This window comes from Cydia fagiglandana, chromosome 1 (genome assembly GCF_963556715.1).
Source record: "Cydia fagiglandana chromosome 1, ilCydFagi1.1, whole genome shotgun sequence".
NCBI lineage: Eukaryota > Metazoa > Arthropoda > Insecta > Lepidoptera > Tortricidae > Cydia > Cydia fagiglandana.
Genome location: NC_085932.1, coordinates 26,720,060 through 26,747,907, shown reverse-complemented (window position 1 = coordinate 26,747,907; position 27,848 = coordinate 26,720,060). Strand labels below are relative to the sequence as shown.

General features: G+C 40.2%; 2 protein-coding genes across 2 annotated transcripts in view; one reads left to right on the top strand and one right to left on the bottom strand.

Moving 5' to 3' along the window:
* Positions 1-24,699, bottom strand: part of LOC134668821 (eukaryotic translation initiation factor 2-alpha kinase-like) — a 44,086-nt gene extending 19,387 nt beyond the window's left edge. Inside the window, exons 1-10 of the mRNA XM_063526282.1 lie at positions 24,427-24,699; positions 23,833-23,950; positions 21,435-21,585; positions 17,061-17,238; positions 9,742-9,907; positions 8,781-8,921; positions 7,884-8,061; positions 6,784-6,929; positions 4,671-4,775; positions 4,214-4,401 (exon numbers count right to left, since the gene is read on the bottom strand). Coding sequence (XP_063382352.1) covers positions 4,214-4,401; positions 4,671-4,775; positions 6,784-6,929; positions 7,884-8,061; positions 8,781-8,921; positions 9,742-9,907; positions 17,061-17,238; positions 21,435-21,585; positions 23,833-23,950; positions 24,427-24,566 — 1,511 coding nt within the window. The 5' untranslated portion in view covers positions 24,567-24,699. The remainder of the gene's footprint in view (positions 1-4,213; positions 4,402-4,670; positions 4,776-6,783; positions 6,930-7,883; positions 8,062-8,780; positions 8,922-9,741; positions 9,908-17,060; positions 17,239-21,434; positions 21,586-23,832; positions 23,951-24,426) is intronic.
* Positions 24,700-25,287: 588 nt separating this feature from the next.
* Positions 25,288-27,848, top strand: LOC134668293 (zinc finger CCHC domain-containing protein 10). The gene is made up of 3 exons (XM_063525778.1): positions 25,288-25,526; positions 25,608-25,784; positions 26,202-27,848. The coding sequence occupies exons 1-3, from the start codon at positions 25,483-25,485 to the stop codon at positions 26,389-26,391; spliced, it is 411 nt and encodes a 136-aa protein (XP_063381848.1). The 5' UTR covers positions 25,288-25,482; the 3' UTR covers positions 26,392-27,848.

Here is a 27,848-nt window from a genome sequence, read left to right as displayed (position 1 = left end):
TCAGTTTAACATTATCACCTCACATTTCCCTCATGATAAACTCGATTTACTAACACGCAAGGGGGTGTTCCCCTATGAGTACGTACGGGGGTGGACGCAGCTTGAGGAAACTTCACTACCTCCTCAGACCGCCTTCTATAACAGCCTCGCCAGCTCCCCCATTTCCGATGAGGATTACCAGCATGCCCAAAATGTTTGGGATGCCTTCAAAATTGGAACTCTGGGGGAGTATAGCGACCATTACCTTAAGACTGACGTCATGTTATTGGCAGAAGTTTTTGAGAACTTCCGTGACGTCTGTCTTGAGACGTATAAGCTCGACCCGGCTCACTATTATACCGCCCCTGGACTCAGCTGGGACTCTATGTTAAAGCACACTCAAATTGAGTTAGAGCTACTCACTGACATGTCAAAAATTAAATTTATTTCATCCGGAATACGAGGGGGGTTGAGTCAGTGTTGTGGGAAATTTGCAGTAGCAAATAATAAATATTTAAAAAATTATGATTCAGATAAACCCTCTAATTATATAGTTTATTTAGATGCAAATAATTTGTATGGCTGGGCTATGTCCCAGTATTTACCTGTAGGAGGTTTTCGCTGGCTATCTGAAGAGGAAACCATCAATTTCGATATGACTAAATTATGCCCCGAAAATGAAAAGGGTTACTTTTTTGAAGTAGATTTAGAGTATCCTACGAGCTTACATGATTTACACAATGACCTCCCGTTTTGCTTTGAAAATAAGGCTCCATCGATAGGGACGAGTAAAACAAATAAATTATTAGCTACACTAGAAGATAAATGTAATTATGTAATTCATTATATAAATCTGCTACAGGCTATAAGACATGGGTTGAAAGTAAAAAAAATCCACCGCATCCTTGAGTTTACTCAACGTCCATGGCTTAAATCGTACATTGATCTTAATACAGACAAAAGAATACAGTCTAGAAACAAGTTTGAGAAAGACTTTTATAAATTAATGAACAATGCAGTCTTTGGTAAAACTATGGAAAATGTTGAAAAACGACAGGATGTTAGAGTAGTAAGTGCTTGGGAGAGTCAGGGAAGACGGTTGGGTGCGCGCGCTCTAATCGGTCGTCTTAACTTTCATAGCTCATGCATAATCAATGATGATGTTTCGATAATACAAATGACTAGAAATTGTATAAAATATGATAAGCCTATATATGTAGGGTTTACAGTCTTAGAATTAAGTAAAACCCATATGTTTGATTTCCATTATAATTATATGCTACCTAAATATAGTGAAAATATACGACTATTATATACAGATACAGACTCATTCATCTATGACATTAATACAAATGATTTCTATGAGGATATCAAACCGGATGTACAAGATAAATTCGATACATCAGATTTCCAAATAGATAATATTTACGCGTTACCTAGAGTTAATAAGAATGTATTGGGAAAAATGAAGGACGAGGTTAGTGGGAGAATAATTTCAAAATTTATAGGAATAAGATCAAAGTGTTATTATGTGGAGAAAGCAGCAGCAGAGGATGTTTTAATGGGGAAAATGGGGGGTAAAGAGAAGGAAGGGGATAATGTTATTAAAAAAATCAAGGGTATAAAAAAATGTGTCATAGCTAAAACTGTTTCCGGTGAGGATTATCACAATTGTATTATGAACGCTCCACCTCAGTATAGGAACATGAATGTTATCCGTAGTAAAGGTCACCAGTTATATTCGCAACCTGTCAACAAAATTGCTCTCAAGAATTATGATGATAAGCGATTCCCAATCCCATCCAAACCGCATCAAACATTAGCCTTAGGACATAATGAAATAGATACCTATTATAGATTATTTATAGATTTATGCTAGATATAAAAATATTATGTGAGTAAAAACATTATTTTATTATGCCTCTCCTTACCCATTGGGACATGTGAAAAAAAAAAACTTATTGAGTCTTTTTGCGGTCGGTAAACTACAAACTCTATACATTTGATAAGCACAACCGACAAAACCAAACGCAAATAAAAATGCATCCGTGGTAACAATAGAATTCGCAGGCGTCCATGGGCTACGGTGACTGCTTACTGTCAGGTGGGGTCGTCTGCTTGTTTGCCACTGACGTGGTATTAAAAAAAACACCGATATATGCCTCATATTTTAAAACAAAGTTATTGAATCTTTGGGCAGTCGGCAGCGCGCTTGTATCCACCCTGGAGTTGCAGGCGTCCAAAGGCTACGGTAACAACTTACCATCAGACGGACTGTATGCTTATTTGCCACCAATGTGGTATCATAAAAGAAAAACCCCTTTGCAGTTGGTAAACTATAAACTCCATACATTTGATAAGCACAAGCGACAAAACCAAACGCAAATAAAAATGCATCCGTGGTAACAATACAATTCGCAGGCGTCCATGGGCTACGGTGACTGCTCACGTGTCGCCGAGGCGCTTACCCTCTCCCCTCACCCCGTTAGGCACCCTCCCCTCCCGGTCCCCCTCCCCTCAAGGTCACGCCCCCTCAAGGTCACGCCCCCTCAAGGTCAAGGTCACTCAAGGTCAAGGTCACTCAAGGTCAAGGTAACTCAAGGTCACTCAAGGTCAAGGTCACTCAAGGTCAAGGTCACCCAAGGTCAAGGTCACCCAAGGTCAAGGTCAAGGTCACTCAAGGTCAAGGTCACTCAAGGTCAAGGTCACTCAAGGTCAAGGTCACTCAAGGTCAAGGTCACTCCCCTCCCCCTCCCCTCCCCTCCCCCCCACCCCCGCGGGGGGACTTGAATACCTAAACTGAGGCAGCTCTCTCAAGCAGGCGTCCAAAGGCTACCGTAACAACTTACCATCAGACGGACTGTATGCTTATTTACCACCAATGTGGTATCATAAAAGAAAAACCCCTTTGCGGTTGGTAAACTATAAACTCCATACATTTGATAAGCACAAGCGATAAAACCAAACGCAAATAAAAATGCATCCGTGGTAACAATAGAATTCGCAGGCGTTCATGGGCTACGGTGACTGCTTACTGTCAGGTGGGGTCGTCTGCTTGTTTGCCACTGACGTGGTATTAAAAAAAAAAAAAAACGCCGATATATGCCTCATATTATAAAACAAACATGATGGGCCTTTTTGCGTTTCTCCTCTGATACTGCAGTTTTGGAACTAACGTTGCGCATACATACTGTCGCCCCCAGGCAGGGCTGGTGAGGATTTTTGGAACTAACGTTGCGCATACATACTGTCGCCCCCAGGCAGGGCTGGCGGATATTTTTGGAACTAACGTTACGCATACATACTGTCGTCCCCAGGCAGGGCTGGTGGGGATTTTTGGAACTAACGTTGCGCATACATACTGTCGCCCCCAGGCAGGGCTGGTGGGGATTTTTAGAACTAACGTTGCGCATACATACTGTCGCCCCCAGGCAGGGCTGGCGGATATTTTTGGAACTAACGTTGCGCATACATACTGTCGCCCCCACGCAGGGCTGGTGGGGATTTTTAGAACTAACGTTGCGCATACATACTGTCGCCCTCAGGCAGGGCTGGCGGGGATTTTTGGAACTAACGTTGCGCATACATACTGTCGCCCCCAGGCAGGGCTGGTGGGGATTTTTAGAACTAACCTTGCGCATACATACTGTCGCCCCCAGGCAGGGCTGGTGGGGATTTTTGGAACTAACGTTACGCATACACAGTGGCGCCTCTAGCGGGGAGTAGAGTGAACTAACCAGCGGCGCATACATACTGTCGCCCTCCGGCGGGGCTGGCGGATATTTTCGGAACTAACGTTGCGCATAGACAGTGGCGCCTCTAGCGGGGAGTAGAGTGAACTAACCAGCGGCGCATACATACTGTCGCCCTCCGGCGGGGCTGGCGGATATTTTCGGAACTAACGATGCGCATAGACAGTGGCGCCTCTAGCGGGGAGTAGAGTGAACTAACCAGTGGCGCCATCTAGCGGAGACCTTTGGAACTAACGTTGCGCATAGACAGTGGCGCCATCTAGCGGGGAGTAGGGTGAACTAAATTGTCACTACCTTACGCATACATACTGGCGCCCTCTGGCGGAAAAGTTTTGATCTCGGAGCGGCATAAACACACTACTTGTATGATGCAACTGGTTGCTCATACAATTTTTCCTTAACCCGCTCACCCGCTCGGTGCAACCGCGGCAGCTAACGGATGCCTTAACGTTAGGGCGGGTTAAAACAAAATAGCAACGTACCGTCTGGGTAGAGTGATCCTCTTGACGGCGTACGAGCAGTGGTCGATGTTGTTCCTGGCCTCGAACACCACGCCGAAGCCGCCTTGTCCCAGGCAGCGGAGCGGCGTGAAGTCATTCTCGTACCGACCGCTGTACTCGGCGCCGGTTGAAGGGGGGCGGTCGTAATGACGCTCTACTATTACCACCTCCTAAAACAGTTGAAACATATTAGAAATTGAATAAATCTGCGTACACTTAGGAGACGCAGTTATCCTGATATTTTTCGGCGAATGTAGATGGCGCTGTATGACTCCGTACATCATGCGGTAAACCTAACTCTCAAAAATGGACGTTTGATAATTCAGTCTTCAGCTGTCTCGAGGGCATATTTTCATAGACTTAATCAATGAATATTTGAATGAATGAATGAATAATATAAAAAGTTGAGGTTTATAACTTAGAATCAGCTTCGACTAACCTGGTCTACAGGCATCGGAGTATGTGGCCTGAACTTGGGCGCGAAGAACCTCGGCCAGATCATCAGGTTCATCAGCAGCGCGGAGCTGACGGCGATCAGCAGCACCTAAAAAAATTACAATTTGTTTATTTAATTCAATTTTAGAGGTACCGTGGAACTGCCATTTGTAATAAATAAGTAAGGTCCGATGTTACAGGAGTGTTGTTGTTTGTATATCAGTCAGAACTCAGTTATAATCTCTAAGTTTGGAGGTTATCTTAAATAAGTTTAGCTTTAATTAATAGGTAAGTATTTTATTGTTTTAGGTAGATAGTATATTTTAAAATAAAAGCTTTCGTAAAAACTAGTGCGTGCGGCAATTGGCCTGATGACAGTAACAAAGAATCATGGAAATAATGGTTTCAAAGAAACGTATATGTTAATATGATTCTAAAATATGGCCCAATCTCAGTATAAACTGAAGGATTATTAATATATTCAATAAAATAAAAGTGTGAAATTCTCCACTCGGCCATTTTGACTGAAACACCAATCAGAGGCGACGTAAGAGTTGACGTCATCAATGCATGACATAATTTCTTAGAGCAACATAGACAACCTCATTGACTGTAATCCATTACGTACTCGCCAAAGAGTTTGGAGGTTCAAAAAAAATATTGTTTCGCCACTAAACATTTATTACGTCCAAAAAATATTATTACACGATATAAAGTAAATATTTATTTGTTATTATATAAATAAAATGCTAAATAATACGATATTTCACCAAAAAACTTTTTAATTATTTGGCTGAATGGAACTATCATTGCCATGTTGGCTGTCGTAACTAGAAAAAATTAAAAATTAAAAAGTAAAACCGGCCCTCGGTGATTTTCACTCAAAATTTACATGTATCTAAATAATTCATCTTAAATTGCAACCGTGACTCTCAGTCTTTGTATAAAATGACTTACTGTGAACAATTTCTGTAACGTATTTATGATCTCTAATCGTAATCTATGGTGCTGAATTAACAATATCATTCGGATTCAAGGGAAATTCGTAACTGTAAGTATGTAACAATGTCTACCACCATAATTTATGACGTCACAAATGGCGTGCGAGGCGTTTTCGCGCGAGGTTTAAACTAGCTATAATAAAATGCAATTATTTATGTTAAATCTTATGAGTATAGCTGAAATATTGTGTTTTTTGGAACCAATACAAGTGTACCGACAATATTAAAAGGGATTTCAAAATTTGTCATCAGGCCAATTCTTGTTATTAGTTGCCAAGGGGACCCCAAGCTCCCACGAGCCGAAGAATGCCGGGATAACGCGAGGAAACATTAGTTCATATCAGTCAGTGCTTTCTTAAGGGCTCATTTAGACGATGCGAGAACTCGCATGCGAGTTTCATTACATTGCGGTTTTTGATCGGTCGGTTGAATTGGACGTACCAACAGTCCGCAATGTAAGTAAAATCGCATACGAGTTCGCGCGTCGTCTAAATCAGCTAGAAGTGTGTCTTTACTTTTATCAGGATATTCTAACCACCTTTCACCAGAACCAGAGCGAGGAGACGTGCACGTGGATGTGGTGATGCTCGTTGGTGACGGGCGGGGGCTCGGGGAAGTCTCCCGTCACTTGGACGGCTTGGTCGCACTCTTGCAGGTAGAGGAAGAAGCCGTGGTTCGCTGGATATCATGATTCAAAGATAGTACTTTATCAGGATATTCTAACCTCCTTCCACCAGAACCAGAGCGAGGAGACGTGCACGTGGATGTGGTGGTGCTCGTTAGTGACGGGCGGGGGCTCGGGGGAGTCCTCCGTCACTTGGACGGCCTGCTCGCAGGTCTCTTGCAGGTAGAGGAAGCCGTGGTTCGTTGGATATCATAATTCAAAGGGTATTTTTTACTTTATCAGGATATTCTAACCTCCTTCCACCAGAACCAAAGCGAGGAGACGTGCACGTGGATGTGGTGGTGCTCGTTGGTGACGGGCGGGGGCTCGGGGGAGTCCTCCGTCACTTGGACGGCCTGCTCGCAGGTCTCTTGCAGATAGAGGAAGAAGCCGTGGTTCGCTGGATATCATGATTCAAAGATATTACTTTATCAGGATCAGGATATTCTAACCTCCTTCCACCAGAACCAGAGCGAGGAGACGTGCACGTGGATGTGGTGGTGCTCGTTGGTGACGGGCGGGGGCTCGGGGAAGTCTTCCGTCACTTGGACGGCTTGGTCGCAGGTCTCTTGCAGGTAGAGGAAGAAGCCGTGGTTCGCTGGAAATAATGATGATTGATAATTTCAGCCTATATACGTCCCACTGGTGCACAGGCCTCCTCTCATGCGCGAGAGGGCTTGGGCTATACTAGTCTCCACGATAGCCCAATGCGGATTGGGGACTTCACATCCACCTTTGAATTTCTTCGCAGATGTATGCAGGTTTCCTCACGATGTAGTTCTTCACCGAAAATCTAGTGGTAAATATCAAATGATACGTACATAAGTTCCAAAAAACTCATTGGTGCGAACCAGTATTTGAACCCACGACCTCCGGATTGAAAGACGGACGTCATTCAATCGGTCACCACCGCTTTCGGGAATAATGATTCAAATGTAAATGCTTTTTTGAGTGGAGTTTAACACATTCACTGCCAAGAACTCGCTAGTGTGTGTTAGAGTTAGGTTATTTTAAACGTCAAACTTCTATGAAATCATTAATGGGCATTTTCATTTTAATTTGTGTCCGAAGACTAAGCTTTCTCAAAGACAAAAACTCGTGGCTTGGGCGTCACAAAGGTAGTAGACTATATCGCCAACCCGAAATAGTTTTATATAGTTCTACTTTCTTTTCGCAACTCTCTCATCGCAATTATGCCGCAACAAAGAAGGCCACGATTATTTTAGCTTCCAAAATATTTTTCTTTTCAACTAACCCATGCAAACGCCGTCATTTATTATCAAAATTAGACCTTATTACAAAGCAGTTAAGTCTCTACTCACAAGTCGCCGGCGCCGTGTATAATGTGACGAGCGAATTGGCCGGCGGGTCCTTGAGTGAGAGCGCCGTGTCGCCGCCGTTTAGTAACGGCCGTGTTTCCTTCAGCTTCCAGGGTATTGGTGATGCTGCTACGGAACTTTCGAGTTTTTGGGTGTAGTGGTGGCTTTCTTGGATTTCTATAATTTATTATCAAAATTAAACCTTATTACAAAGCAGTAAAGTCTCTACTCACAAGTCGCCGGCGCCGTGTATAATGTGACGAGCGAATTGGCCGGCGGGTCTTTGAGTGAGAGCGCCGTGTCGCCGCCGTTTAGTAACGGCCGTGTTTCCTTCAGCTTCCAGGGTATCGGTGATGCTGCTACGGAACTTTCGAGTTTTTGGGTGTAGTGGTGGCTTTCTTGGATGTAGAGCTGTGTACAAAAAATACAATACTTAAACAAAGCAACAACATATACCGGGTGTGGCCTGTAATATGAGCAAAAAATTTAACTGCAGGCTGCAACATTTGTTCAGCGACTTTTAAAAATAACTTGTGGTTTGATTTTTAATACACTTTAAAATTTATTCTAACACGCAATGTATTGCGAATTTTGTTATGTTTAAGGCGTGACAAGCAACGTTAATTACAATGATATGGCGCGGCGATGGCGTTCATTGAAGATAATATTTATTTTGAATGAAAAATATGGAGTCTAAATACCTTATAATTGTTAAAAGTTGAACAAAAATGTCACCGTTTGAGGAGTACAATCTATGTTTTAATTGTTTTGCTGTTTTTCAAAGCACCCGCTTGGAGGCGCCAAATGTCTGCTACTAGGCCAAGTAGGAGTTACCTGAGTGCGGTGCACCCCAATATAAAGTTGTGGGGGAAGAGAGCCATCGTCTGTCAGGGCTCTCGTATATTCCCATAGTATGTCGATGGTTTTCAAAGCACCCGCTTGGAGGCGCCACATGCCTGCTACTAGCCCAAGTAGGAGTTACCCGAGTGTGGTGCACCCCAATATAAAGTTGTGGGGGAAGAGCGCCATCGTCTGTCAGGGCTCTCGTACATTCCCATAGTACGTCGATGGTTTTCAAAGCGCCCGCTTGGAGGCGCCACATGCCTGCTACTAGCCCAAGTAGGAGTTACCTGAGTGCGGTGCACCCCAATATAAAGTTGTGGGGGAAGAGCGCCATCGTCTGTCAGGGCTCTCGTACATTCCCATAGGACGTCGATGGTTTTCAAAGCGCCCGCTTGGAGGCGCCACATGCCTGCTACTGGCGCTTCTAGCTGTAAATCGAAAGCCGACATTAGAAAAATAAATTTACTATAAAAATATACAGAAATTAGAAAGAGACGATGAAATGTATTTATGCGCGACAATTATTTTAAAATCAACAAAATCTCATTTCTAGTGATAAATAATTCCTTTGTGAGCCCGATTTACTGTGGTCGTGATTTTTAGAATAACTTAATAAAAAACCGTTTTCATGTTTTATGAACACTACCTTATTTGACCGGTTTATAACACTACCAGGAACCAAGCAATCCGGTGTGGACTGACCGGTAACTGATGCTGTGCTTTACTTAAGGATAGTATTCCACGTGTCCAATGTGTTGCGTCTCACATTTTGTTTAATGAGAGTGAGACGCAAGCACATTTGAATAAAAAAACCGGGCAAGTGCGAGTCGGACTCGCGCACGAAGGGTTCCGTACCATAATGCAAAAAAAAAACAAAAAAAAGCAAAAAAAAATGGTCACCCATCCAAATACTGACCACTCCCGACGTTGCTTAACTTTGGTCAAAAATCACGTTTGTTGTATGGGAGCCCCATTTAAATCTTTATTTTATTCTGTTTTTAGTATTTGTTGTTATAGCGGCAACAGAAATACATCATCTGTGAAAATTTCAACTGTCTAGCTATCACGGTTCGTGAGATACAGCCTGGTGACAGACGGACGGACGGACGGACGGACGGACGGACGGACGGACGGACGGAGAATAAATAGATATTATAGGATATCTTTACACAAATTGACTAAGTCCCACGGTAAACCCTAACCTACGATTTTGAGTGTAGTACTGATCATAAGGATGGTATTCTGTACCTGCTGCTGCCATAGATACTCGGTCTCGCCGGGCCGGGCGACGCCGACCGTCCCCTCCGGCATGGCCACGTGCACGGCCACCGGTCCGGCACCGGCGGTTGCCGGACCTAAGCAGTCCGGACTGGCTGATAAAGCTAGCTGATGTTCTGCCACGCTGAAGTTCCATCTGTGAGCAGAGCAATATCATGAACGTGTGTAGTCGAATTTACTTTTCTCTCTTTCTCTCTCTCTCTTCTCTCTTTTTAATAGACTTTCTCAAGCACTAACAGTCCTAAGGAGACCTAGGCTCTCCGAAACATGTCGCTCGAGTGACTAACAACAAGTGAGTCTAAACCGTAAAATTATTCAACGTGTGTAGCTTATAGATGAACAACCACAGTACGTATTAAGGACTGTTGTAGGATATTTTTAAGTTGCTATGATTATCAAAAATTTCAGCTGAAAGTGAATTATTCAAAACACAACAAAAAATATTCAGCACTATATATTACTTCGTAAAACTAGCGCATGCGCGATGTAGCAGTCTGGCCATTCTCTCTGCACGTGACAGCGCCATCTCTTGAACATATGAGTAAACGTCACTTTTTTTTTTTTTTTTTTTTTTTTTTTTTTTTTTTTTTTTTTTTTTTTTTTTTTTTTTTTTTTTTTTTTTTTTTTTTTTTTTTTTTTTTTTTTTTTTTTTTTTTTTTTTTTTTTTAATGGCTTTTACTCCTTGCTAAATTTAGCAAGGTGGATTCTGCCAATGTCGAGGTATAGACTTTTGACTTGTGAGACGAGAATGTTCGGTAAAATTTTGATTTTTGTGGAAGGATAGACGGGAACCTAAAACAAACAAATTATTGTGGACATCACAGACAAATACATTACATGACACAATTAACACAGTAGCAACATTAGTGAGAAAGAGCGGAAAGCGGATGACAGATTGTTAAGGCAAGCAACATAGCGGATGAAATGGAGGAAAAAAACGTAAAAATTAAATATAGATAGATAGAAGAGCTGTAATAATTAAAGTTTTATATTATGTTCTTGTACATACTTAATAATGACAGAAGTTAGGGGAGGGTCCATTAGAGTGAGAAGTGAGTAAAAGTTAATGGGTCGCGGAATATTTGAAGGTAACACATCATACAAAGAGTAACTGAATCTCGGACAGGAGAAGAAAATGTGATCTACGGTGCCTTCGTCTAACCCACATTCGCACAGTGACGTATCCCGGACCCGTATCTTGGCAAGAAATACAGGGGTACAAACTGGCCCCAAGCGTAATCGACAAATTGTAGACGTGACCCATTTAGGATAGACTCGGAATCTGAAAAACCATGGTTTACGTGGAATATTGGGTTGAATGTGGCCATAATGTTTTCCTACCTCCAATCTGGAAGAATTCCAGAGATTTTGCCACGTGTTAAACATATCAGTCTGTGCCTGGCTTAGAAGGTCAGAGCTGTATATCCTGTAGTGACCTGGTGATCCCATCTCAATAGCTCTCTTTGCCCACAAATCTGCAGACTCGTTTCCAGGAATGCCACAATGACCTGGGATCCACCCGAGCACTATTTTTAACCCCTTTGAGTCACATTTTCTTAATAATGTTTTGATCTGAAGTATTAAGGGGAATTTTGCCTTCATTTTAAACTGATTGCCCATAATAGCCTGCAGGCAACTCCTGCTATCTGTAAAAATGATCATTTTTGCTATATTGTGAGAGTCAGCATATGCAATAGCTTCCAAGATGGCAACTGCCTCGCCGGTAAAAATGGATGATTGAGGAGGGCACTTGAACATCAAGACAATGTTATATTTTGGAATCACCACTGCTGCTCCAACACAATTTGCGGGATCATTTTTGGATGCGTCAGTAAACACTGGTAAGTAGCCTTCCCACTTTTCTAAAAGATTTTTAAATTTGTTGTTAGCTCCCGGGTCATTTTTAAATATACCAAGGTCTAAAATAACACTAGGGGTGTAAATTAAAGTTTCAAATTTTGTTTCAAATAAGGGGTTTGTTCCTGATTTATATAATATGGGGTTTATACGGTTTAATTTAGAATAAGAAATAATAATTTTTGGAAACTCCTTATGCATCCAATATGGGTTTTCAGTGACCAATGAAGCAAGAGCCCGCAAGCGTGTAATCAGCAAGTGATTGGAGTTGGAGATAGCTCTTATGAGGAACCTGTCAGCAAGATATTGTCTACGCAGCACCAGAGGAGGCTCCACACATTCTACTTGCATGGCATTTTTTGGGGAAGATCTCATGGCACCAAGTATGATTCTTAAGCATTTAGCCTGTATTAAATCTAACTTTTGTAAGGATTCCTTATTACATGGTTCTAATATAAAGGATCCATAGTCCATGTGGCTGCGAATAATAGCATTATAAAGTAGCTTTTGACAATATGGATGAGAACCCCACCAAACTCCTGATAGAGCTCGCAAAATATTGATTCCTTTTTCACACTTGTCCTGTATATATTTCAGATGAGGTTTTCCACTCATTTTTCGATCCAAGATGATACCCAGGAATTTGGTTGATTCTTTATTGGGAATGCTTTCTTCACCATAATGAACATCTGCAGTTGGCATGTTCCTTTTGCGACTGAAGGTCACAGCACAGCTCTTGGAAGGTGACAAAGACAGACCATGCTCTTCAAGCCAATCCTTCAGGTAACTCAGGCCCATGTTCAACCTTGCAGACGCCGTATCAACAGATTTTGCAGAAGTGTAGAGGATTAGATCATCTGCATACTGTAGAATGTTACAGAAGGGCAACACAGATTGTTCCAAATCATATGTATATATGCTGTAAAGTATTGGACTAAGAACGGATCCTTGAGGAAGGCCCTGCCACAGTGTACGAGGAGAAAGATAAGAGCTGCCATCACGGATTTTGATGGTTCTTCCTATGAATAGATTGGAGACAATTTGTACAATCTTCACGGCAATGCTCAGATGTAGCATTTTTGCTCTGAGCACCGGAAGAAGGACATTGTCATAAGCTGCTGAAATATCAAGAAAACATCCTAGAAGGTCCTCATTGTTAGAAAGCGAAAGTCTGATATCCGTGGTTAGTATGTTTAAGCTGTCCATTGTGCTCCTACCTTTTCGAAACCCGAATTGGGTGTTTGCTAACAGTCCCCTGCTCTCGACGTACCACTCTAGCCTATTCTTTACTAGATGCTCAAGTATCTTGCCCATCGTAGTGGAGAGCGCAATCGGTCGGTACGAGCTGGCCTCTTGTGGATTTTTAGTCGGTTTCAGTATTGGGATGATAATTTGAGTTTTCCAATCTTCTGGGATCTCTCCTGAGTCAAACACGTGATTCAGAATGCCAAGGAAGTATTCCTGTGAGAATGAGCTCAGTTCTGTTATGAAACAGTAAGGAATACCATCTTCTCCTGGTGAAGTGTTGCGTAGTCCATCCAAAGCTATTTTGAGCTCCGCAACCGAAAACGGTTCGTCAAAGGAGGTCGACGTAGGAGGGAGTGGTGGTGACTCTACGCAGGATAATTCTGGGGCAGTTGGGGGTGCCAGTTTGTCAGCAAAGTCCAAAAGCCAAGATGACCTGTCAGAAGAACATATGACATCCGGTTTAAAAGACCCTCTGAACCGCCTTATATTTTTCCATACGACTGATGGGGGAGTTCTAGGGGACAAGCTCTCACAGAACCCTTTCCAACTCTTCTTCTTTGTTTTGGACAATAAGCGTTTAGTGCGGGCCGAGGTTTTCCTGAAATTGATGAAGTCCTCTATGTCACCTGATTCATTAAATCTTTGTTCAGCTTCATCTCTCTCTTTCACGGCAGCTGTGCAGTCAGCATTCCACCATGGAGGTGAAAGAATTTTATCCTTTTTGTTTTTTTTCTGGGGGATAAACTTATCAGCTGCTTCTAAAAGTAAATTTTTGAATTTTGAGTAATTTTCCGTATTGTCATTTAAGTTAGAGTCCCATTCTTTAATTTTTGTTTCGACATAAAGTGAAAATTTCGACCAGTCAGCTGATTGTAATCTGTATTTTAGAAGCGGTTCAGGAGACGGGGATGGAAGAACAGATGAGGGCTTGGAAATAACAATGGGAAAGTGATCGCTGCCATAGGACTGACGAAGCACAGTCCAAGATAACAATGAGGCCAAATTAGGGGAGCAAGCTGACAAGTCGGGAACGGATTGTGGGTTCTGGCCTGGATAGACTCGATGTGTGGGCGAACCGTCGTTTATAATGCAAACGTTGATTTCATCGAAGATTTCTAACAAGAGTGACGAAAACCCATCCGAATGGTATGATCCCCACGAAATGTTGTGTGAATTAAAATCGCCTAAAACTATATGAGGAGGAGGGACAGAGGTTAGGATCGAAGATAATTCAGGAATAAGGTCAAGTTCTGGGTGAGGAATATATATTGAAATGAAATTAATGCCCATAACTTTAGCAGCTACGGCATTAATTTCATTTCCATGAGGAGGTAGGGGAATTTGAGAGAAGGGGTAGGATTGCTTGATCAACAAAGCGCATCCTGCACGTCCATCGACGCGGTCATCCCGGAGGCATGAGAAGCCCGGGAGTCTAAACCGAGACCCGGGTCTAAGCCACGTCTCCGAGATGGCCGCGACAGACACAGAATGGTTGTTGATCAGCTGGATGAGGTCTGGTTTTTTAGGAATAATACTCCGGCTATTCCATTGAAGAAATGTGGCCTGGCGGTCCATGGTGGTGAGGGAAGGAGAGTTTTTCTACTAGGGTCAACATTAAAGGTGCAACGTCGTTCGGTAGTATATCACTCCATTTTGCGATGATATTCGTTAACAGTTTAAGGAGGAGCTCCATGAGGTCCTCATTAGGAGTTTCTCTGGTGTATGAGTTATTGAGGGCTTGTCCATTAGGGGTTTGGGATGGAGGGGGTCGGACTATATTGTTATGGGCTTGTTGGTCATAACCTGGGGATAAGGAAGGTCTTGACCGAGGTGACAAAAATACTGTCTTGCGGTGAGAGGTTCTGGGAGGGGTAGAACTGGTAGAAGGTAAGTCTGTTAAGTCAACGGGAGATTGTGATGGGGGGGAAAATTCTCTTGTGGGGCCAAACATTATATTTGCAACGTCCGCATAGGGTCTACGAGTTACAACTGGGACTTGTGTGGATGCTTCAGCATATGAAATATTTCTTTCAGACATTATCAGTTTGATGGTCTTTTGTCGGTGATGTTCTGGGCAGTTTCTGTCAGTGGCATAGTGTCGGGCAGTGCAAAAAATACAGGATATGTGTTCGGGAGCTACATTACACCCATCACCCGGGTGTTTCTGGGCACATTTGTAGCAGCGGGCATCTGAGCGACATTGAGTCTGGATGTGTCCAAATCTAAGGCATTTTCGGCATTGAATTGTTGGCAGTAGGTATACCTCCACAACTAGAGAAGTATAATAAGCAAATATTCTAGATGGCAGAGTTTGACCTTCAAAGGTAACTACTACAGTCTGGGTTGGAACCCAGGATGGAGAGCCATCCTCCTTGGTCACTTTCCTTTGTAGTCGACGCGCTTTCAAAATCCTACCTTTACCTTCTATTAAATTTGTACCCTTAACAAAATCAGTCATGGACCAATCTGTTGGAACTCCTCGAACTAGACCCATACGAGATATGTTGTATGTTGGTATGTTTGCTGATAGTTTATATTTATCTAGCATAGGGTTTTTTAAGATAGAGTTAGCATCAACGGCTTTATTGAATGTAACTGAAACTCTATTGCGACCTACAGATTTTATCCCGTCCTTCTTAATATTTGTGACATTTGCCTGTGTTAAGAGCATACCTACGTAGATGGCTTTCAATGTTGACCTGGAGTCAGTAGAAGATTCCTTTGAGATGTGTACCACAAATGGGCCATCGTCGTCTGCATTGTATCCTCGGCCTTCTGTGTCAAGATCAGGGTGTTTGTACAAAAGTGGGTTAGCATTCTCATCGCGTTGTTTATCTACATGGGGGTTGGTGGCATCCTCATTTACTATTGTTACCTGTTCCGAGACCTCTTTGTGGACGTCTGTTGTAATTTTTTTAAGAGCCGGTTCTTGTGGACTACTGACCGGTGATAAGTCTAATGTTTGCAAGTTTCTTTTTCTAGAATTATTTTCAATGTCCATACCTACCATAACATTAGAGTTACCATCGGTCTCGTCAGGGGGCTTTTCCTTCTCATTCCCCTCCATTGGCCCTAAGGCCAAAAAGGCCTTACCCTAGTTTTATATCAGAACAAATGTATTAATAACCTAATTTATGTAAATAAACCTCAACCAAGTTAATAAATAAGGATGAAATTTACAAAGGATGTTATTTATAAAGGAAAATAACCTAAAAATGAACAGACTCACACGGCGCTTCTGTCAAAAGTCCCAAACGTCACTTACTTCTCCTGCCCGGTGCGCGAGTCAAATATAGTTTGTCAAAGGACTATCTCACTTCAATCATAGACAGAGAGAATTGTTGACTTTAGCTAGTACTAGCACCCAAAAGAAAAGGATGAGTATAGTTTTCCTGGTTTTTACTGACTGACAAATTGCTTTGCCCAAGTATATGCTACTTTTCTGTAAAAACGAACGCTTGCGCGATGTAGCATTCACTCCGCGCATAACAGCGCTATCTCCCGGACAATTTAGGTAACTTCACAGTATATTCACTTTCTTTTCCTGTCCGGAGTGCGGCTCAAGCGCTCGCACTGTATTCGCATGACGGCGAAGCACCAACACATGTCTTCCGGCAGCGGTCGCTTGCTGTTCGCTGCTACAGCCCGCGGAACCACATTCATAAAGCACGCAAGGGATTGAGGTAAGTAGTATCGAGTTACCACATCATACCTAGGCATGAAACATCTTACAATCCCCCAAGAAACAAAAAATTCCCAGCACCCTCTATACTTTTCCTTAAAACAAACGCTTGCGCGCTGTAGCATTCGCTCCGCACTTAACAGCGCCATCTCTAGGGCAATTGAGTAAACTTCACTTACTTCTCTTGCCCGGAGCGCGGGTCGAGCGCTCGCACTGTATTCGCATGACGGCGAAGCACCAACACGTGCCTGCCGGCGGCGGTCGCTTGCTGTGCGCTGCTACAGCCCGCGGAATCACATTCATAAAGCACGCAAGGGATTGATGTAAGTAGTATCGAGTTACCACATCCTACCTAGACATGATAACGTCTCACAATCCCCCAAGAAATAAAAAATCCCCAGCACCTTCTATACTTTTCCTTAAACGAAACGCTTGCGCGCTGTAGCACTCGCTCCGCACTTAACAGTGCCATCTCTAGGGCAATTGAGTAAACTTCACTTACTTCTCTTGGCCGGAGCGCGGGTCAAGCGCTCGCACTGTATTCGCATGACGGCGAAGCACCAACACGTGCCTCCCGGCGGCGGTTGCTTGCTGTTCGCTGCTACAGCCCGCGGAGCCACATTCGTAGAGCACGCTGCCCGTAGTAGTGTCTATGCCTTGCCAGAGAGTTTCTTTAGCACCTATAAAAAGACAAACACATAGTATTTCTCATTCTCACCTTCATCATCTCAGCCATAAGACATCCACTGCTGAACATAGGCCTCCCCCTTATGGGGGGTGAATGCCATAATCGCCACGCTTGGCAGGCGGGTTGGCGATCGCAGTCGAGTACACCGAATTTGAGGGACGCTGCTGCCCGTCCACCGGTGGTCTTGGACGTAGTTTAAGGACATACCCGGGTCCCATTCTTCTCACCTTAATAATTGATTAATATTTAACAAAGGTCCGAAAGTCACCTATGGCAGGCGTGGCTCACTCCGCGATTTCGTCGCTTTGCTACAGGTAGCTAAAAGTACATCCGTTCCACACCAATTTTGGGGAAAGCCATATGCCGCGCGTGGCGCTGTCGCCACCTAGCGGCCATATTTGTGCTGATCGTAACAGACGCGTTTTGTTAGAGAGTGAGTCTTCTGTACCTAGGACTATTATTTATTCTGTGCCTATGGGCCTCATTAGTTATTTGAAAGATGACAAAATTCAAGTAGTAAGAAGGTATACGATTATTGCGCTCATTCAAGTTCCACACCATAAGTACCATAACAAAACATAATTTTATATTTATGTATTGAGCCCAAATAGTCTCTTTCCAGGCGCGAAAGGAGAAAGAAGTCCAAAGACGCACCGAAAACGCCTGGAAGCTATTGGTCAATGAAACACCTGATGAAGGGAGACCTACCTCTATCACTCAAGCGTAGGCTCATGGACATGTGCGTACTTCCAGTTCTCACCTACGGTGCTCAGACCTGGTCATTGACGGAAGCTCAGAAGTCCAAACTCGGGGTTTGCCAGAGAGCTATGGAGCGCAGCATATTAGGTGTAAAATTAAGGGATCGAGTCCGAAACACCACGCTGCGCTCTAAAACTCGAATAATAGACGTAGCTCGGAAAGCGGCCAAGTTAAAATGGGACTGGGCTGGTCATGTCTGCCGAATGCCGGACGACTTGTGGGCCAAGTTAACCACAGAGTGGGAGCCCCACGAGTCTAACCGGGGAGCCGGCAGGCCTCGTCGGCGATGGCGGGATAACTTGGACTCCTTCTTGAGAGGCTGGCCAGATATTGCACTAAATAGAGACGAGTGGAGAAAGAGGGGGGAGGCCTTTGCCCAGCAGTGGGACACAGTGGGCTCTGAATAATAATAATAATAAATAAATAATGTATTGAGCGGAAAAGCGTAACAGAAGAAAAACGCACAATCGGTAACGTATATTTTTAACAAGTATTCCTGTGTGACCAATGTGAAATTTTCAGAAAATAATTTATTTCTGATTTGTAATAGGTATATTTTGTCAATAACGATTTGACCGCTTTACGAAGTAATATGTTACCTATGTTAGAGTTGCCTACATTTTGCTTCATAACAGCACAGTTAATATGATTCAGTGTTTTTAAATATTCTAATGCATACTTCCAAATTTTTCTTATTTTATAAAATAGACAAAAATCAACGGTTTGCACTCCGGGAGTGCCGGCAGAAGTAAAAACTCAATGACAGTATTACGTCTTACGGTCACGTGACACCTGTTACGAGTTTAACATTTTTTCCCCATCACAAAAAGTGCACAGCGCCGTTAAAGATGTTTTCACTCCAAATATCAATGTACCTAATATTAAAAAAACAACGAACACAGCTAGCTAAATAAAATCGTTTAACAAACTGATATTGTTGTTATAATTATAAAAGTACCTATATGTTGTGTAGGTAATTAATAAAGCCTTGAACGCATTATTGACTGAATGTAAGGCATAACTCTCGTTTTACGATGAGTCACCGTAGACTTTTACTTTGCTTTGTCAATATCACAGAATTAGTCATAGCCGTAGCGCGCCTGAAAACGAGTTTAAACACGATCACTAGGCACGCTTAGCTCAAAAAGAAACCTTAATACAAAATAGTAACATCTAAATTCCAATGTTTTATTTTGTTTAGATAACGTTTTTTGTGATTTGTTTGCATAATATCGTTCTATCGGGATATCTAGATACCTACAAAGTTATCTAAGTTCGGAAACCTTAGTAAATCAATATTCCATTTCATTGGAATCGGATAATCTTCACTAAGCACAACCTTGAACATGTTTAATGCTCTTAGAAAGAAATAGTAATTAGTGTTAACTAGAGCAGCTGATGAGAATAGATTTTTAATAGGTACTTTGACTGAGCAACCATAACCAGTCTAGTCGTATCGTGTCTAGAGTTCGTCAAGCTAACACTGCACTGATTTTGGTGGACCTTATGCCTTCGCTATAACCTCCTAAGGCTCAAGGTCCTACCTATAGTACTTATTCAGTTCAATGAAATTTAAATCATATTCGATTGGAACAGAGTTGCTTTTGCTTTGTTTCATTCAGTTTTTGAACAACGCATAATCAACTCTATTTCCTACACTAAAGGTTCAAATTTCTGTGGCAAATATTGCATTTTTCATTTGTTTGGCTGGGCCTTAGGAGAATAAGGTGTCCAAATGGTCCGTGTGGATGATAGAACTACACGGAAAATCACACCACCATCATACATATATCTGTGACAAAGCGCACACTGATATTCTCAATTATGTATCCTATCCCATGGGGCTATTCATATATTACGTCATTTCAAATTTGGGGGGGGGGTCTGGATATCGGATGATGGTAGCATGACGTAGGAGGAAACGGGGTCATTCGAAGCATAATTTTTGGATGATTTTAGGGGGGGGATTTGGATGATTTTATTATTTTAAGGGGTCATCCATTAATTACATCACACGTTTAGGGGGAGGGAGGGGGTCAAGAAAATGTGACATATTGTGACATGGGGGGAGACACAAACTTTGTGACGTCATTTTAACTTCATCAGTAACCGAAAATTTATTTAAATTATTTTATTCGCTGTACATTTAAATAACAAGTTTTTAAAACGATAATCGTTTTTATTCGTTTAATTTTCTTTCCTAAGCAGTTTTGGGTTATAAAATTACTAATATTTATATCGTCAAAAATATTTTTATAAAATATTAATAATACTTAGGTACTTACTTAATTCGATTTGGCGATTTCGTAGAAAAAAATGTGACGTCACACTAGGGGGGGAGGGGTTTGCCAAATGTGACCAAGTGTGACAAGGAGGGGGAGAGGGGTCAAAAAACCTAGAAATTCGTGTGACGTAATTAATGGATGACCCCTTAAACATAGGATTTCTGAAGTCATCCGGCATATTATACTAAAACATTTTGATATATTTATATAACCCAGTAATGCATGGACCTAACAAAAATTATTATATATTTCATTAAATGTTTTTTCACAGTTAAATTTCTATGAAGAAAGGCTTCCTACCAGTTTAGGTAAAATAGAGATATTTTTGTGTTGTCTCCTCACAACTTTATCAATCACGCCACGCAACCTGTCCACATTTGATAAACAATTAAAAACTTGTGTGAGTGGATTACTCTTATCAACAATGCTTGATAAGAAACTATAGTACTCCCAAACAAAATGTTGACTTACTGAAGATGTTGTATTTTATAACAAGAATATCAATCAACACGAAGATATACCTCTCTAGAATTACTTGTACTTAGTCGAGTAAAGTCAATTACTTTCAAAATTTAAAAAAAAATAGTTTGTCTTCAAAAGAGGTAAACACAATCATTGTAACTAAGAGAATCAGAATCAAAATCTGTTTATAAGCTAGTTATCTTGCTGGTCACTTAACATGACATGAGCATTTCTATGTTATATAAAAACATGGCTATTTTAATTTAATAAATACATACTTCTCTCTCTATTGTGAGTCTTGTCTAAACTTACTACTATAACCGGTCTTAATTGCGTATATGTACTTAAGTTTAAAATTACGTCCAACATTTAAAGATCGTCGTCCCCATGGTCTTGGAGATTTTTCTTTTAATCTAAGTATATGCGATTAGGTCCTGCGAAAGTAAAAAAACTAAGGAGCAAAAATATGGTAAAATGCTGTGTTATGGTGACAGTAGCATAATTATTTCTTAAAGAACATATTTGCAAATGCATGCATAAATTGTCTAGCCTAAAGGCTTGTCAAATAGCTTTGGTAATTACAGTAGCACAGTAGTAATCTCTCGCAAAGCAATTTAGAAACAAAGAGTATAAGTTTAGTATACATATAAAAACTGTAGTTTGTTCGGTTGTAGTTACTTACCAGCTATGACTAAGTCTTCGGAGTACTTGAATGAGGATGATAAGAGCTGGTCTGCATCAAAAGGTAAAGGCTCAATGTTGTCTCCGCTGAGGCTGTACAGGGTTCCTCGGAGAGATGGGACCAGACGCACCCACTTGCCTCCTGCTGTGAGCTAAAAATATTATAACTCTTTAGTTCAGTGCAATTTGTACTTACCATATTTTAATGGCTACTCTCTATACCTATATGTTGGTGTTGCAACTTATTGCTAACACATTTTTACACACACATCTTGTTGGGTTGTGGGAATTAGACCTCAAACTTACTATTTTTGGACAACTTTATTTTAATAATTTTCGGGTGTAAAACATGTTTAATTTTGCAATGTTTTTCATGTTATTTACCTTCTAGAACTAAGAATATGGGTGCATTTAAGGGATTGTAGTTGACATTTGAAGGTAATTTGCTAATAAAATAATCATAGTTACAATTCTCACATGCAATAGTATAATTAATTCCAGATTATAAAAAATAAAAGGCAGACAACCGGTCTGGCCTTGTGGGTACTGACCCTGCCTATGAAGCCAATGGTCCTGGATTCGAAGGTAAGGGCATGTATTTGTGTGATGAACAAAGATATTTCTTTCCTGAGTGATGGATGTGTTTTTTTATGTATTTAAGTATTTATATATTATATAATATCATTGTCTGAGTACCCACAACTAGACGTGCGCGCCGCCGCGGCGCGCCGCCGCCATAAGGAGTCAGCGCGCCGCCGCCGCCGCCGGTAGTTTAAAATTCGCGCCGAAACAAAGCCCGCAAGAGTACAAATTTAAAATCAATTGACATAAAGCGCGTGCGACGTGCCTAGCTTTAGCGTTCCGACTGTTCCGTTTTTTTTAAATTCATTGCTTGATTTATTTTAACTCTTAAATCGATAACGTCCACTATAATGGACATCCCAAGAAAAAATTCTGCACCAAATATTAAAGCATAGCGTTACTTTCCTCTGGTAGCGTACTTACACTACCAGGAAACTACTAATACTACTTGAATGATATGTTATTTTTAAGTATGAGTATGTAAGAAAATATTGGGAACCAGTGTGAACATAATATTTTTGTCAAAGTCCTACAGAACGCAGAACTTGCAAGGAAGCATCCGACAGACTGATATTTTACCCATATTTAATTTTTTTTATATGACAGTATTAAGCAACGTTAAAATAAAATAGATCATAATACTGACCAGTTACTGGTCTGTTTATTACGTGGCAATATGATATACATAAGAATGTTTTATGGGTAAAACAAGTGTAAAAAGTGTAATGTCCACTATTTTGCCCGTTGTAATCGACAACACGGCACTTTTGCTAAGTCCAATATGTTAGACGTTGCCAAGTATGCAAAGAGTAAAATTATTAAATTTTCTGGTAGTTTTTGTAGTAAATAAATTAATTTTAAAAAGTCATTACTTGCCGTATTACGTAATGAAGTAAGTAAGTAAATATTCTTTATTGCACCAATAATCATACAACTTACATACATGTAAAATTACAAAGAAATTTTAGTGGAAATGAACCAAATAGATAAAAATATATTTTTATGGATTTTTTCCCTGTGAATGTGGTGTGTGTGTTTGTTTCCTGTTTGTGTGTGGATTTGTTTTCATTAAGAGAGAGACCCGATTTCATTTGAGAAATTTGTTAGGACAATTTTGATAAAAGTGCATGCATTATTGTAAAAACCATTGCTTAGATGTTACTGTTTCCTAGGATAACCCGCTGTTTGATTTAATGTTAAATAAATGACGTCAATGACTGGTAAAATTTTACCACCTACGAACTATAAAGTTATTCCAAAAATATAAAATAGGTTTTACTTCAATTCATTGCATAAGTTGACATTATCAGTAAGTGTGTTTCTAATTAAAATATGCAATTATTCTATACATATTTATTTTAAAAAACATGAATTGGACTAAAAAAAAAACCTTATGCACATAAAGTAAGTACTCTATACTCGGCAATGTCCAAAATACTGGACGTCTTTTCATTACGCGGCGTATCTTTTTATTTACACCGATCCTGGCAACGTCCGACATACTGACATATGTTTTTTTCATGATATTTCTACAATAAACCAAAAAAACGATGTAACACAGTTTTTTTGATATTTTTCCCGTGTTGATTTTAGAGTTAATCTTGGTTGCTCATTATACGTATATTGAAAAGTTGAAAATCCCACGCCGCCGGCGTTACGCCGCCGCCGTGGATTTTTTCGTGGCGCGCCGCCGCCCGATTTTTTTCGACCGGCGCGCACGTCTACCCACAACACAAGCTTTCTTGAGCTTACCGTGGGACTTAGTCAATTTGTGTTTGAATAATGTTAATTTGTATTTATTAAAAAATATTTCTTACTTCGACATGATGTAAATTAGATGACAGAAGGGGTTGAGTCTCAATTTCCCAAGCCTTGGATCCGTCCACTGTTGAGAATGCTGTCAGCTTGCCGTCTAAAGTGCTCACTATCATTAAGCTGAAAACATGGCTGATATTAATCAAGTCACTACTCTCTTTACTTCCAAGAAGTCCAAATTAAGGTAAGGAAGAATCAACGGAAGTATATAAAATAAAATCAATGAATGTGATAAATAAATCGTATATAGAATACAGTAATAAAATGAAAGCATATGTAATGCAACGCTATTGTGATGTATAAAGCAAACAATACGTAAAAACAACAAATATTATTTTTCTTGAAGATAAAGTGTAAAGGATAGAATACTTTATATTTCAGATCACACATTATAACTATGAACAGGTCAGGCAGGCAAATAATTTAATAAGCTATCACTGTTAAGGTCTAAAATAAGTCTATGAAAGTAAACGGAAATAAGATATATAAAAGTTTGTTTACAAAATTTAAGCAACTATTTCTGTCCTTATTTAAGACAAATTACAGGTCTGAACGTGACTGGGAGCTGGTAAATTAAGTAAATAGATGGTACTTACTCATTTTTGTCAGTATTTACATTGTGAGGGTTACAAAACGGTAATTCATGGACAGTATCTTCGGCTCGAAATGAACTTACAAAGCATGTAAGAACGAATGCGGCCTTCAAAGCTATAACCTTCCAATACCATTCCGACATTTTACTACCGTAAAATTATTTTCGGACATTTCAAACTGGAAAGATAGTTATTATTTTATTATTACGAAACTTTCAATAATATTACAGCCCTCGCTCCAAGGCTCTCGCAAAAACTGTCCTTTTTCCACTGGCTTGGCTTGACGAATACACTTAGAAATCTATCTTATTTTGGGTTAACTGAACCAATCAGTGACAAGTTCACTTCGCTATGATTGTAGGAAATTATATTTGACATGTCAACGGATGTCGAAAAAAACAGGCAAAAGCAAGTCCGGGCACGTCCACGTAATTGACGTAAAGTGTCATTGAAGTAACTGACAGCAAGCGAAAATCGCTAATATCGTTATTTTTCCATAAATAAAATATTGAAAATTAGTCTTTATGTTGTTCCAGTAAAGACTAAATTTAAATATCATATTAATAACGTAAAGTGACAAATGGTAATGGTTCAAAATTCATCACAGGAAATAGACAATAGACAATTCGTTCGGAATACTCCTGTTGCAAGCATGTTGGAAGGAATACTTAGACACAGTCTAAAAATTAAACATTAATTTATGAATTAGACATTTCATGCATATTACACTTTCAAATTGTAATAGTTTCAACGTAAATCAACTTTGAAGTCGAATCTTTTTCATTGAAAAATTATAATCCATAGGAAAGTACGCCTCGTTCCATTGTTTATGAACAGACATAATATTTCAGAACGTAAATATTTTGACACTTAAGTTGTCGTACGTTTTCCACGCTCGACTATTTTTGTGAAGATTTGTAATCATTATTGTTTTGGGAGCCACGAGGACCGGTACCTTAAAGAAATTAGCTGGCCAGTCATATTTTCCGTTTTGCGACTACCTACATAAAAAGTAACCGACTTTTCATTTGAATCTCGAAGGTTCTTCAGCATATCAAGATGACTCTGGGGCCGTACAACAGACACCAATCTGATAGGAAAAAGTAAGCTTTCCCTAAATATACTGCATGGTTTAGTGTAGTTTAATAGTTTTTCCAGGTATTTACGGATTTTTTTTATTGTAGGCAAGCAGCCTTGGCCGCGGCATTCCCTCAAGGCATCAAATGCCAGAAGTGCCTTGAGTTCGGCCACTGGAGCTACGAGTGCAAAGGAAAACGCAAGATTCTGGTTCGTCCGTCGCGTACCCAGGTCCTCAAGAAGAATTTGAAGGCTAAGGAAGCTAAAGAGGAACCACAGTGCAGGTAAGAGGCCATCTGTTGGCAATAGTATTTCTGAGCTCAACCATCTCTCTTCTATTCTTCTATTTTTAGGTAATGGTTATGTGCCCAACGTGAACGAATCAGTTATTTAAATGCAATTAAAAAAACGTGACTTTTTTTTTCAATTTAAATCTGAAATAAATTTAAAACTACCCTCAGATTTAAATGAGTTGTAACTGACTACTGATTTCAAATTAATTGGGTATCTGCATTATACCTCTAGATATTATTAGAAGTTTTAACAAATTTAGTTTCAATAACAGTTATTTAAATAAAATGCTACTTTAATCGTCAACTTTCTATCTTCTTTAGTCTTCAGGAAGAGCTGTGAGCATATGACACATTTTTCTGCACCCAATGTAATAAATATCACTGTTTTAATGTAATTTTTGTCAACAGTGGTGGAAGTTGCAAAATTCCAAGCAAGAAAAAGAAGTGCGATGGCTCCAGCTGCTCCGATTGCTCTGACAGCTCCTCAGACAACTCCGACTCCTCAAGCTCCGGCTCCAGTTCCTCGGGCAGTGACAGCAGCAGCGATTCGGAGAGTGACAGCGAAAGTAGCAACTCGGGCTCGGGGAGTGATGCATAAAAGCTCATGGTAATTGTAGGACCTTCTCACAGTAAAGTTTTCATTAGCATTAAATTTCTCAATCAGTTGGCTTAGAAAGGTGTGCGGTGTCAATTTTCTGTAGGTTATTGAGCTTTCTATGCCAAACTGTTAGTTATCTATTATCTGTATCTTTACTTTATTTTGAGACAGAACGGAAGTTAGCCACTTGTTTTTGGTGTTAGATATGAGATCAAGGGTCAAATTGTAGAGAACAGAAATTAACTGATGTAGAAAGCCCTTGTAAAGTTGCATATTTAAACTACCCCCTACTTTATGCTTATGTTTTGAAGTAATGTGAAGCTTTACCTACTACCATAGACATTTACTGTGAGATAGGTTTAGAAGCAGTAACAATGCTGGTCATTTTATTTAAAAAAGATTATTTTTTTGTATAAAAGTGGTTTAGACATTTCATTTTGCTGGCAACAGCCTCCTGAGATTGTGTTTTGTTTGTTTTACCAGTGCTACAATACAATAGAACTGAACCTTAGGGCTTACTGCCAACATCCAAATCATTATCTGCCTCTCTGTATTACTCTTGTATATCCGAGTGTGGTAGAGGCAGATAACGATTTTTGAATGTTAGCGGTAGACCCTTTGGACAAATTTCATACCAGTAACTTGCATCTACAGACCTGTTTTGCCAGTAACTGTTATAGTCTAAATCCACTTGATTGATAATTTTTTGTGTGATTTGATTTTTATTTAATTCTTTACAATGCTAGACCTAGGTTTTATGAATGTGTAGTTTCTGACTTGTGATGTCTGTTACCTAATTGCTAATAAACAATTAAATTGTAACTTCAGTGAGTTAGTTTGTGTAATGAAGATATTGTTGAAACATTGTAATTTGTTTATTGGTGATGAGGGTAATTTTATAAAAAGGATTTTAACTTATTAGAGTAAGATTAGTGAAGATACTATGTTTAGGCACCTGAAATATTTGCATGGGTAATTTTAGAGTTTTTGACTAGTATAGGTCAAAGACCAAAAGGTTTAGATAATTGAACAAAACACGAGTCCATGATATAGAATTACCCATGTAAATTTGTAGATGGATTTATAGCAGATTATACTCTTGGCGTCTGGTGGAGATCTATGCGGGCGTAGGATATGATAGAATAAAATTATAATCTTATTTTCTGTGTTATTCTGTACCTATTGAACTAAGTTAAGATTTTACAATATTACTCATGACATGTAATGTTAGTGTACTATTGTTTCCATGCTTTGTACTATACTTGCAGTGACGTAAGATAGCAGTAGTAACACCACAGTAGAGTACATGTTTAGAATATCTGTATGTATGCATATTTTATAAGACTTGTATGATCAAATAAATGTCTTCAAGTTATCATTACAAATACATTTTAATTTGTTTCTATAGTCAACTCATGAATTTTGATAAAAAAGTAAATTAAATAATTGATGGATGA